At 36.0% G+C, this 11,372-nt stretch overlaps 1 protein-coding gene across 1 annotated transcript; it reads right to left on the bottom strand.

The window, feature by feature from the left end:
- Positions 1–288: 288 nt before the first annotated feature.
- LOC114170196 (probable CCR4-associated factor 1 homolog 9) lies at positions 289–1,056 on the bottom strand. Its single transcript, XM_028055680.1, has one exon. The coding sequence runs from the start codon at positions 1,054–1,056 to the stop codon at positions 289–291; it is 768 nt and encodes a 255-aa protein (XP_027911481.1).
- Between the last annotated feature and the right edge of the window lie 10,316 nt (positions 1,057–11,372).

Here is an 11,372-nt window from a genome sequence, read left to right as displayed (position 1 = left end):
ATTAATAAGATGTTGCATGATGACTTTTTCTAGCACTATTTTTCTAATACTTATTTTTCTAGCATTAGGAAAATAAAAATACTTAAAGTAATTACTTATTAAAAACCTAAATTAAAAAATATATATACAAGATAAATTCATTTTTTATAATTATATAAATTATTATTAAACAACAAATATGATGTTAGAAAAAAGAATATCTTCATGTAACCAACGCAAAGATATACATTCCTCTCTGTACGAAAAATAATGAAAGAAGGAAAGTACAAACATTCTAAAACATGAATATTATGACATCTCTATACCGTATACAATTCCTCCATGTTTTTCCAAGTCATTTTGAGTATGAAAATATAATCTATTAATCTCATTAAAAACATGTAAAGTGACCACACTATCAGACCCTGCATGATGGCTTTTTCTAACACTATTATCCAAACCTAGCAACTCACTAACTATGTCTAAACTGCCATAAAGGTTGGGACAAAACCTAACGAGATATTTAATATCGTATACTTCTTGTCCAAAGAATAATTTAACGAGTTGCAGAAAGTCACCCAAGTTAGGAGGTAGAAGTGGTTGCATGTGCAGAAAACGATGGCCCAATACTTTAATCATGTAGGCAAAATCATAAGCACCATGAAAATTAATCCAGTGAATATGACTATTGCAGAGGAGTCCTGAGAGCATCATGAGCTCAGTGAATCGCACAATGCTAACTCCAAAGTTTCGATTTTTATGAAAATCCATGCCTTGACGCTGTAGGAGGGCGATTGAAGAAGGAGCATGAGGATGGCGCGTGATATCAAACTCACAAAAGTTGAATTCCCAAATGAAATGGTTGGAAGTTCCAAAGGTTGGAAGGTTGTCGTGGCAGTCCGAAAGGGTCAACCCGACTTGGATGAGGTGCATACAGTCCACGTTGGCTTTCATCACTGCGTAGTTATTTTGTGGTTGTCGGAGTGCTAGATCCGACTGAAAGATGACACCAGGAAATTTTGTATCCATATAGATGAAAGGAAAGAACTCAATCATATTATGAATCAACTCAGTCATATTACGACCAAAGCCTTGCATGTGAATGCTACATGGCCAGCCTACGCCCACAGCTCCCCATCCTTCAAACCAATCACATTGAACGACCACCCAGCTCTGAGATCGCTTTGTCTGGTGACTATCTAGACCCTAGAGTGGGCCGGGAAGTCCACCTTGAACTTGTTGAAGAAACCACCCCCTTGGAGCTCCGAAATGGCCGCATCATCAAACTTGGTACTGGGATAGAATCTTAACAACGTGACATCATAACACCCATCCTAGTCGGCAACACGGACCTCTTTGCTTGATCAGCTGCTGACTTACCTGGAGTTGACCCTCAAGTGGCATCCCACAAGTTATCCATTTACAAGGAGGCTCGATATGTCTCTTAGAAAAAACGCAAACTTGGCGAGGAACGACGCCTAGCGGCCAAGACCGAGGCCGATAAGTTACGGAGCACGAGGTTCATCGAAGAAGCTCACTATACCACTTGGCTCTCTAACGTGGTCCTGGTTAAGAAGGCCAACGGCAAGTGGCAGATGTGTGTTGATTACACGGATCTTAACAAAGCTTGTCACAGAGATGCCTACCCCTTACCCAATATTAACTGACTTGTTGACGGCGCAGCCGGTAACAAGGTCCTCAGTTTTCTTGATGCATACTCCAGTTATAATCAAATCCCCATGGCCGCATCCGACATGAACAAAACCGCCTTCATCATAGATGACGCCAATTACTTCTACAAGGTCATACCCTTTGGCCTTAAAAACGTTGGAGCAACCTACCAACAATTGATGGACAAAGTCTTCAGTCATTTAATGGGCAAATGTGTCGAAGTATACGTTGACGATATGGTTGTCAAATCTCCAAGCCATCACCAGCACGCTTAGGACCTATCAGTAGTCTTTTCCGCATTACGACAGTGCAACCTTCGCCTCAACCCCGACAAGTGCGTATTCAGCATCGATCGCGACAAATTCCTTGGATTCATGCTCACCCAGCGCGGTATAGAGGCCAATCCTGAAAAATGCAATGCGATCATAGAAATGCGAAGCACCACCAACATCAAAGAGGTACAACGCCTCATAGGCCGCCTCACAGCCATTTCCCGCTTCCTTCCCAAACTAGCTGAACAAACCCAACCCATCATACAGTTGCTCAAAAAATCTGAGGTGTTAAAGGTCAGGTTAGGGGTTCGATTCCCACAGACCAATGGAAAATCTGAGGTAGCAAACAAAGTTATACTAGTAGAACTGCATAAGCGGTTGGACAACGACAAGGGCCGATGGCCAGAAGAATTAGTAGAAGTTCTATGGGCCTATAGGTGTACCCCTCAATAAGCAACAAACGAATCTCCATTCAGCCTAGTGTACGGCGCAAACGCCATGATACTCGTTGAAATTGGTGAACCATCTCTACGCCGAGAACTATATGACCCCGACCAGAATCATCAAAACATGAGCACCCACCTCAACCTCCTACCCGAATTAAGAGCAAAAGCCCAAATACGTAACTTAGCCGCCAAACAGCAAGCGACCAGAAAGTACAATATGAACCTACACCCGAGATCGTTCGCAAAGGGAGACTTAGTTTGGAGAATGGCCAGCAGTGCAAGAAAGAAGGATGACAAGTTCTCCGCTAATTGGGACGGCCCATACTGAATACGTGAAGGCTTGAACAGTTATCAGGGGAAGACATACCTAATACATGGAATGTATCCCATCTCAAGTTTTACTTTAGTTAAAGACATGCTTTGTACCAAATACTTGTAACCCTGGGTGTACTCTTTTTCCTCACCTGGTCTTTTTTCCCAAAGGAGGGTTTTGGCCAGGGAGGTTTTAACGAGGCACCCCAGATTTCATGAATAAACAAAGGGTTCTCAACCTCACGACTACTCCTCACTTCGCTTCTCACACGTTTTTAAGTTCCCCACCCTTATCACAAGTAAGCGGCATGGGTCGAACACCCTTAACTTAATGTTGATTCATTTAAGTTCCCCACCGTTACCACAAGTAAGCGGCCTGGGTCGAACACCCTTAACTTAATGTTAATTCGTTTAAGTTCCCCATCCTTACCACAAGTAAGCGGCCTGGGTCGAACACCCTTAACTTAATATTAATTCGTTTAAGTTCCCCACCCTTACCACAAGTAAGCGGCCCGGGTCGAACACCTTTAACTTAATGTTAATTCGTTTAAGTTCCCCACCCTTACCACAAGTAAGCGGCCTGGGTCGAACACCCTTAACTTAATGTTAATTCGTTTAAGTTTCCCACCCTTACCACAAGTAAGCGGCCTGGGTCGAACACCCTTAACTTGATGTTAATTCGTTTAAATTCCCCACCCTTACCACATGTAAGCGGCCTGGGTCGAATACCCTCAATCAAAAATCACATTCGCCAAACATCACATACATCAAACATCCACTCACAATTATACCATACCACTAACGCACCTCTATCACACAAGATATCGGCATCAAACAAACAACATAGCATACACAAAGCATTCATCATATTAAAAGCAAAGTAAAATAGTGTACGAATTATTACAAACTTAGAATTCATTGTCAGTTTAACATCATGAACAATAAATGTCCTAAGCCGCCTTGCTGTCATCACCCTTCACGACATCTCTCGCATTCTCGTCCTCTTTCGCTGCTCCCTTCTCTACCTCCTCCTCAGGGCTGCTCTCGACCTCATTAACAAGTTGGTCGTCCACCACATCCTTGTTCACGTCAAATCTTGGATTGGCCGCATCAATATCTTGGCAAAAGAAGGTCGTCTACCTCACCCCTTTCTTGAACCCGTTGATGTGCTCTTGAATAATAGAACCTTTCAAGTCTTTGAGCTCCACCTCCACGCCTTCATATTTCTCCTTCAATTCATCATAATCCGCCTCAAGGTCCGCTATCCTCCCGTTAAGTTTACTCTCCAAATCCAGACAGCAAACCTTCCAGGTTCCCAAACTCTTTTTTTCTTCCTCTCACCCTTCCCTCTCCTTTTTCCACGCAGCCCTTTCCTCTGCGAACTTGTCAACTTTTTCTTGCAACTCCTCCACTTTTTCTCGGTTCCCCTCCTTCACCTCCCGGTGATACAACGAACCAATCCGCCGACTCAAAATTAGCGCCTTGCTCCCAAACTCCACCATCGTCCTCACCAGGTGGTCCGGCTCCATGCTATCGATAGAATTAATCACTATCTCTAGCAGATTAATCGCGATGTCCTTCCTAACAACCGTCTCCAACAACTCTATCAGACCGGCTTCTGGTCCTTTAGCCCTACTCAATGACCCCTGCCCAAGCAAGGTCGTCCTTACCTTTTTCACATCCTTGCCCATACTAGGCATAACCGGTAACTCGGCCTTCCTCTTGGTTCCGCTATGAACGTGCACCTCAACCAATGACTCTTGTAAATTTGGGACCTCAGTATTCCTAGCTACTTTCGCCTTCACGACCTTCTCCTTCCTCAGTGTTTGAAAAAGCGTCAGGTTCTTCTTTCTACCTTGAGCCATGTGTCTTGCACAAATACACCAAGTTCCGGTTAGTTTAACTTAGAAACATCAAGACAGTTTAAGTCATAAATAGATACCTTCAATATCAATAATCTGGTGAACCGAATTATAAACCCTAGCTAAGCCCTTAGTGGGCAGTTTATCAGTAAACTTCATCAGGACCTCCACCACCTCCCTATCCACCGCCGACAACTCATCGGTACCCATATCCTTATACCGAGAAGGGCTACTCGTCCAACTAAAAGGGAATTTTGTACTCCCATCTACATTAAGAAAATGCGACTTGCCCCCCTCCTTCACCACAACCTTGAAATAGCCATCCTTGAAGTGCTTGAATGACTGTGAAAACGCGTCCAGTCTACTAATGCTCAACCTGTTCACCAAGGATAACCAGGTAGTCGATTGTCAGGATCTCGTGTCATAAAAATATAGAAACGCATGAGGAGAAGGCTGCAGATACAGTGAATGGCACAAAACACGAAAGGCCTGCAAGTAGGCCCAACTATTCGGATGTAGTTGAGTAGGCGCCATGTTGAGCTGACAATGTACCCCCATGGTGAAGTCATCTAGCGGCAACCTCACATGTAACTAAGAGAAATGGCACATATACATGTAAAAGAATTTTTCGGCAGCTCATTCTTGGCCGTGACAAACGCGCTCAATAGCGCTCCCCCACTCTAGTGACACGATACCACGGTCCACGCCTTTCGCGATAACGGGGGTATAGTTCAACCACGAATTCAGCAAACGAGACCACCAGAATAATGACGACTGATTAGGAACATCAGCCGCTACCCAGTCATAACCGGCCTTAGTCGGCCAATTACTCTCTGCTATTTCTTTGGGAGGATCTTCCCTCACCTTGGTCACTATCTCCATCGGGATCCTCCCTACACAGCCACCAGACTAGTACTCTCTTCCTCAAAACGCCTACCTACACTCCCCCAGACTGCACACTCCTACTACTTGAAGAAGACAATGACACAGTATCACTACTACTAGACATACCTTTTTGAAAGATGTCGGCAGAAACAAGGAACTTGTCGGACAGATCTTACGCACCCAAGTCTCTGATTATGAAATTCTCACAAATGAGCTAACAAATGCAAACCCTTCGCAAAATCCGCATTTATAAGCATGAATTCCAAACAACAAAACTTCTTCCCGCCAAAAGTCACAACCCATACCAATCGACACAAGGCACACCAAAGGTCATGAGTATTAGGAACGACGACACAAAAACCCTTTTTGAGTAGACCCCTGACACCCCCTTACCTGCTACAAACCTTTTCCTGTCTTTAGCCTTAACATTGTTCATCACATTTAAAGGCTGGGGGACCGGTGTACCACACCTAGTCGGCCTAGCCGAAAAACAACAAATACTTGTCATCCTTTACCGACATAACTATATCGACAAAGGCTGGGGGACTGGTGCACCACACCTAGTCGGCCTAAGCCAAATAATAGCAATTACCATATACATGCTAAGGTACCCGAACTAAAACCACTAAGAAGAGACATTGATAAAACAAGCCAAAAACAACAATAGCGGCCTAAGTCGTTAAAGGGTAACCGGCCTAGGCCGACAACTCCACGAAAATAACCAAGGACTTGGCAAAAAAATAAACGTTTCAATAAGATCCACCAGCCCACAATAATCGAACTAAGGGCCTGGGCTAGGGCCTAGGCCCACCTACGGCCCAAGCAAGGGCCCAGCCCATGACGTGGCCAGACATAATTAATAATCTATAAATACGCATGGACCCCACGAATTAAAGGTACGCATTCATTACTTCCCTGATCACCAAATTTGTCTTTTTGAGAGATTTTGCTGACTTGAGCTTCAGAGTCCTTTCTGCAAGTAACCCCTCTCGAGTCCAAACTGAGCACTTCGAGATACCCGTAAACGATATATATCAACTGGGAAGAGGCTTACTGAGGAGATGGCAAACCAGGGTAAGGTAATACTTGTATCTGACAGATCTTGTTTGTTCTCTACAGGAACAATACCAATAACAATTATCTTTTTTTTAAAATGATTTATTTTGATATCAAATCCGATCATATATAAAAATTCAAATCCATCAATGTATTATTTCAAATAAGTTATGTAAAGAATATATAGATAATTCAGGATAAAAGAATATCTCAAGATAGTTTATTTCTTATAGCGAATATGTGATTAAAATAGACCGTGAAAAGTAAAACTAAATAAGGTTAAAGGGAATAAGATTTTCTTGTTATATGTAATAATTCACTTCTTTTAATTAAGTTATTCAAAAACTGTCAATAAAATAAAATTTGATTAAAGTAATTATGACATGTAAAATCAACTTAGATACTTGTACTGTTACATATTTATTATGGTCAAACTAAATTAATATAAAGTAAATTTATGTTGAACAATATTTCTGTTGTATAATAGTTTTTCTAAAGAATTATAAAGTTAGCTTTTACTTTACAAAAGTAACTAGTTTTAAGTAAGCTAAAAATTAAGTTGCATAAGAAAATACCAAATTAATGAATGCATGAGAAAATACCTATTATTTCTTTTAAATGATTTATTTTGACAACAAATCAAATCACAATATATAATGTAAGTCTCACTTAAATTCTGCCCCAATGTTTAAGGGTCTGTCCTAATCTGTTGGGTCCAAGCCTGACCCATAAGGTGTCAAAAACCCTTAAACTAGCCCTAACTCCCTCATTCTATCACTTTTTAGAAAACTCTTCTAGATAACAACTTTGTATCTCTTATTGATATAGTTATAACTTGGAATAACTTTAATAACAACTTTCTAGATAACAAATTATCTATTTTGAATATTATTATGAAATGTCTTATGCTATTAGTTTTATACTACTAATATAACATGTTGCATTATAGAACATGAATATTAGTCTCCAAATCACATAATATAATTTAATTTGTACAAGAAAATATTATAATTATCATTATCTTATCATCACTTAATTTTGACTATAAACTCTATAACAGAATAAATAATGTTCATTGCATATTTTTAAAATCAATTTTCATTATAAGCCACGTAAATGATGACAATTGAATAATTGTTTTTTCATAAGTGAAAGTCAAACAAATAAAAATAGCAGAATAATTAGAAAATAAATAAAACAAATAAGTTGTACAAATAAGTATTCTCCTTTGACAAGGTCAAAAATAATATTTATTTATTTTGTAAATAATTTTATTATTATAAATAGTTATTTGAATTCATAACTATTATTTGCATTTAATTTTGAAAAAATAGTTATTATAAATAATAAAATCCAATTTTGAATAACAAGAAAAAATAAAAAAATTATAATTATAAAAATAAAAATAATTTTTTTTTAAATTTTCTTATAAATAATTTATTTATTCAGTAATAAATTTCATTATTATAAATACTTATTTTAATCTAAAAACTATTGAATTAAAAAAATATTTTAAAAAAATAGTTAAATTTAAAAGATAATCATTTAGGAAAATAAAATTAATAAGATGATTATTTTAAATTAAAAATTAATTACTTATTAAAAACCTAAATTTAAAAATATATATACACAAAAAGATAAATTCATTTTTTATAATTATATAAATTATTATTAAACAACAAATATGATGTTAGAAAAACGAATATCTTCATGTAACCATCTCAAATATATACATTCCTCTCTCTGTACGAAAATAAATGAAAGCTGGAAAGTACAAACATTCTAAAACATGAATATTATGACATCTCTATACCGTATACAACTCCTGCATGTTTTTCCAAGTCATTATGAGTATAAAATTATAATCTTTTAATCTCATTAAAAACATGTAGAGTGACCAAACTATCAGACTCTGCATGATGAATTTTTCTAGCACTATTATCCAAACCTAGCAACTCAATAACTTTGTCTAAACCGCCACAAAGGTTGGGACAAAACCTAACAAGGTATTTAACATCGTATACTTCTTGTCCAAAGAAGAATTTAACGAGTTGCAGAAAGTCACCCAAGTTAGGAGGTAGAAGTGGTTGCATGTGCAGAAAACGATGGCTCAATACTTTAATCATGTAGGCAAAATCATAAGCAGCATGAAAAGTAATCCAGTGAATATGACTATTGCAAGAGGAGTCCTGAGAGCATCATGAGCTCAGCGAATCGCACAATGCTAACTCCAAAGTTTCGATTTTTATGAAAATTCATGCCTTGACATTGTAGGAGGGCGATGGAAGAAGGAGCATGAGGATGGCGCGTGATATCAAACTCACAAAAGTTGAATAACCAAATGAAACGGTTGGAAGTTCCAAAGGTTGGAAGGTTGTTGTGGCAGTCCGAAAGGATCAACCCGACTTGGATGAGGTGCATACATTCCATGTTGACTTTCATCACTGCGTAGTTATTTTGTGATTGTCGGAGTGCTAGATCTGACTAAAAGATGACACCAGGAAATTCTGTATCCATAGAAAAGAAAGGAAACAACTCAATCATACTACGAATCAAGTCAAACTCTCTTTCAAGACTATATAACTATACACATCGTGTCATCACAGCAACACATGACGTAGCCATCTTAATATCTCTATTCTTGTCTCTCTTTGCAAGGGAGAGCTACAACTACACACTTTTATAATGAAGGATTATGCAAAAATAAAAAACTAGTTAAAAAAATAAGATAAAATTAATTTATGCAATCTAATCTTATCATCAAATTTATTATCTACCGTAAATTACATTCTTAATATACTATACTAATATATTTGATTTTCTCATTGGATATAATTATATGATTGAAATTAATAATTTTATTGATATTAAATATATTAAAAATGTGATTACATTTTATTCTTGTAGTGTTTGTGAGATTTTAAAGAATATAATTAGACTTTCCCAATTTAGTCTTATTTGACATTGTTTAATACTATAACATACGATTTAAATGTAAATCTTATGTGTCTAATTTCCAAATTTCCTCATATATATATATATATATATATATATATATATATATATATATATATATATATATATATATATATATATATATATATATATATATATATATTTATTTACCTCCAAGAAAATATCATAAACACTAAAAAGATAAACGGTAATGCATCTTGTCTCATTCTCAATATATTTACTATCATTTATACCAATAACAATTATCTTTTTTTTTAAAATGATTTATTTTGATATCAAATCCAATCATATATAAAAATTCAAATCCATCAATGTATTATTTCAAATAAATAAGTTATGTAAAGAATATATCGATAATTCAGGATAAAAGAATATCTCAAGATAGTATATTTCTTATAGGGAATATGTGATTAAAATAGATTGTGAAAAGTAAAACTAAATAAGGTTAAAAGTAGAGATGGCAATAGGGCGGGACGGGGATGGGTTTCGCTATCCCATGTTAGAATTAATTGACGAATTAATTCTATTAGTGACTCATTTGAAATATTATGATGGGCCCAATTGTGATTTAATAAAATATAAAGACTTATTGGTTATTATTATGGGAAGTGATAATAAAATAAAGATAAAGATAAAATAAAAACCAACTTGATGGACGTTGGTCTATAAAAAGGAATTGGGGTTCTGTCTCTGGCCATAAGGTTCTTTTTCACTGTAACCCATCAAAAACGTGTGAGAAGAGAAAGAAAGGCAAAGAGATAGATTGGGAAACGGTGGTTGAAGAGCACACAAGATTATAAATTTGAAGAACGCATATTCACAGGATCTCTCATGGATCAAGGTTAGTGCTCTATTATGATTTATCGTGTGAGAATTATAAATCTTAAAGATCCTTAATTAATTTTACATGTGGTATCAGAGCCAATGTTGTAGGATTTATGATTTTCCAATTATGTATTAATGTCTAATTAGATAAACCCTAATCAAGAATTTAGGGATTTTAAGATTTATGCTTTGCAATTTATTTTGATGAACCCTAATTATATAATTTAGGGGTTTTACCATTTTTCGCTGCTACCATTAAAATGTTGCATCCACTGTTGCCATTAATCAGAATTTATGCGTGCGCGTGCTTTACTGTAATTTACTGTAATGGTGTTTTGTTTTTAATTGGCAATTGAATGAAGATATAATAATATTGTTATGTGCAAAAGTGTTATTATTATTATTATTATTATTTATTTTAATTTGGAATAAAGTAATGTGTGAATGAAAGTGTGAACTTGTGAATGAAAGTGTGTCGTTAATGTATGAACGTGCATCAGGAAAATAATGAAAGTTTAGAACCGTTACCTGTGTGCACGTGTATTTGGAATGAATACATAGTGAATGGCATAAAACCACTACCCTGAAGTGCAAATTGGAACATAATGTGTGAACCGTGTGATTATTAAAATTAAAGTTTAATATTTTTATTGGATTACGTTACCAATAAAATTAATATTAATTATTTTATTTATATAAATAATTAATAATTTTATTTTAATTTACAATAATATTTATGTTTGTTATTGTTAAATTAAAATTAATGAGGAAGCTATATAAAGCTTATAGCAATTAAATGTATGTGTATTTATTTATTTGAAATTAAGTATGATAAATTTTGTTAGTCACCAAAGTGACCAAAATTTTAAAGTTTATATGATTTCAAATTATTAATGTTTTTTATTTTAATTACCCATAGTATGGATGCTAAATTATGAATAATTAAATTTATGGGTTAATTAAAATTCATTAATTATAAGACATTTAAGGATCGCCCAAAGGTTGATTAGTTATTCTCATAATTAATGAACATGATTGTAGATAATTTTGTATGCGTCACTAGTTTTATTTATATACCCAAAGGTAGT

The sequence above is a fragment of the Vigna unguiculata genome, chromosome 11, assembly GCF_004118075.2.
Source record: "Vigna unguiculata cultivar IT97K-499-35 chromosome 11, ASM411807v1, whole genome shotgun sequence".
Lineage (NCBI taxonomy): Eukaryota > Viridiplantae > Streptophyta > Magnoliopsida > Fabales > Fabaceae > Vigna > Vigna unguiculata.
The sequence above is the reverse complement of the archived record's forward strand: the minus strand, read 5'-3'. Positions and strand labels throughout refer to the sequence as shown.

Excerpts from the sequence above, each read along its gene's own strand:
- LOC114170196 (XM_028055680.1), bottom strand. The coding sequence starts at position 1,056 with ATGACTGAGTTGATTCATAATATGATTGAGTTCTTTCCTTTCATCTAT.